Source organism: Penaeus chinensis, chromosome 38, assembly GCF_019202785.1.
Source record: "Penaeus chinensis breed Huanghai No. 1 chromosome 38, ASM1920278v2, whole genome shotgun sequence".
Taxonomy (NCBI): Eukaryota; Metazoa; Arthropoda; class Malacostraca; order Decapoda; family Penaeidae; genus Penaeus; species Penaeus chinensis.
This window is the reverse complement of record NC_061856.1, coordinates 11524482-11526595: the sequence shown is the minus strand read 5'-3', so window position 1 is coordinate 11526595 and position 2114 is coordinate 11524482. Positions and strand designations below refer to the sequence as shown.

At 36.3% G+C, this 2114-nt stretch overlaps 1 protein-coding gene across 1 annotated transcript in view; it reads left to right on the top strand.

Moving 5' to 3' along the window:
- Window positions 1-461: 461 nt before the first annotated feature.
- The window catches only part of LOC125046007 (transmembrane protein 87A-like), a 15098-nt gene continuing 13445 nt past the window's right edge, over window positions 462-2114 (top strand). Inside the window, exon 1 of the mRNA XM_047643593.1 lies at window positions 462-621. Within this exon, the coding sequence (XP_047499549.1) occupies window positions 532-621 (90 nt within the window). The 5' untranslated portion in view covers window positions 462-531. The remainder of the gene's footprint in view (window positions 622-2114) is intronic.

Sequence of the window (2114 nt, the reverse complement as noted above, 5' to 3'; positions counted from 1 at the left end):
AATGCGCTGAGACTGAAATAAACTGATGCTGTTGGACAAGTCAGTCAAGACGGCTTTGACCATGTGGCATTTGCAGACATTATCGTGAATAAATTTTAAAATTTAAAACATCGATACTCAATTTGAATTTCTCAGAAAATTCGAAAATGCCTTTATGTCGGTGTTTCAAAAATGCGTAATAGATATTGTTTTTTATTGTAACACTGTGGCGAAAGATAACAGATGGTATTTATAGCCGTGCCGAAATGGATCTGTTGTTACAAATAAGGACAATCGACTAAAAATCACGTACTTGTAAATTCTAATGGATAGACGTCAACGACAATAGATGCGAAAACCATGATACAGAACTATAAGCTCCGAAACCCAAACAAAATAGGTTTGAAGTGTCTTTTTGACTCTTAGATTTTACAAAACATTTTTCTTTCAGTCATCCATACAACCTTAAAAGTTTCGAAGACCCTTGGCTGTTTGTTGACGTCTGCTTCATGGCTACCGAGATATGACAAGAGCAAGTCAAGTGATACAAAAATGAGGAAGACTGTGTTTCTAACGCTTTTATCTGCCGCAGTAGTGGCCTCTTTCCCAGAGCAAGGGATTTGGCATCTTTCGACGTCAAAGGTAAGGATAATTAGTCCTTTACTAAACTCAATTCCAATTTCTATAATCACGATTTTTCCGCCCAAGCAGACTACGTGTTCAACTGTAAATAATTATATTTTTCAGTTTTACAGTTCATGTAATCAATTAATGAAGGAGAGGCGGTCTTTAGAGAAAAGCTAGGCTCAGATAGAGAGGAGGATAGGAAAGAATATTTTATTAGGCATTTGTGGGAAGTAATGATAACTTTGGCAAATCTCCAACTTACAACAATTCCAATTGTGGAAGGCGATTATTATCAAGATCCTCACAATGCTGGTGGATTTTGAAACGAACACTATGCAAAGATAGTGAAAGGTTAGGTAATAAACAATAAGAACACATAAACTGAAGCAAACGTATCTATCTACACTTATTGTGCAAGATAGGGCCTCTAGACCTCCCTGGAAAGTTTTTTTTCAGATAAGGTAAAGGTTAACTAGACTTTGCATGAGCACAGACCATGACTGAGGTATTTGGTCTTTAATTCTTATTTAGGTTTGATTGACAGTGCCTTTTTGTGTAGTAATCAAGTGGGAAATTGTTTTATACAACTAAGAAAGGCCCAGTGTTAGTTGCTATACAAATAAACATATATTGCAGTTTTAACCAGTTCTACCCAGACGGGAAGAATATATGCCATGCCTAGTAAAATATAAGTTCATTAATTATCTTTGCACATAGATGGCTCTACAAATGCTTAGTCATTAAAGGAGTCAGTCATTAAGGAGTCCTACCTATCTCACCTGTTTACTCTTTTCTAAATTTTTGGAAAGCTTTTGTATTATTTTATTGTTGCTCATGTTATTAATATTTTATCAATAGTTTAATAATTATAATAACTATAAAAATAATAGGTTAATCTTTATGGTATGGAAGCACTAGGGCAAGACAAATTGAAGATGATATTCTTGTATAGAACTAAAAGTTGAAGTTACCAGAAATAATATACAGACACAAATGGGAACACCACTAATAAAGGAAAAAAGACCACAGAAAGCACTGATCACAGCCTAAGTCCACTCGGTTTCCTGAGTTTCAGCTCTGTCTTTCTATGCAGACAGTGGTAAAGACAATGTTTCCTTGAGAGTGTTGGTGGGTAGAGCCCCCATCAACTCTCCTCTCAGGCAGTGCTCGAAGGGCACACCTAGTCACGGCAACTTAGTTTATTGAGTTAATTTTTTGGCATTGAGTTGAGGATTTTTCTCTGGCATATGCATCCATACTGTAAAGAATTACCAGAAAAATAACAGTATAGATATTAATAGCATTAGAAAGAAATACATATTTATCCTTAACCCAGATCCGATGGGCATGGCATGTATGTACATGCTATTAGTATACAGTATGAAGTACACAAAGTGCTTCTGATTTCAGCTCTATATTGCTGCATATACTGAAGTGAAGGCAATATTTTCCTGGGGCATGTTGGGGGTGCAGAGCTTCCCTTCAACCCTCTGGCAGTGGCCAATGGG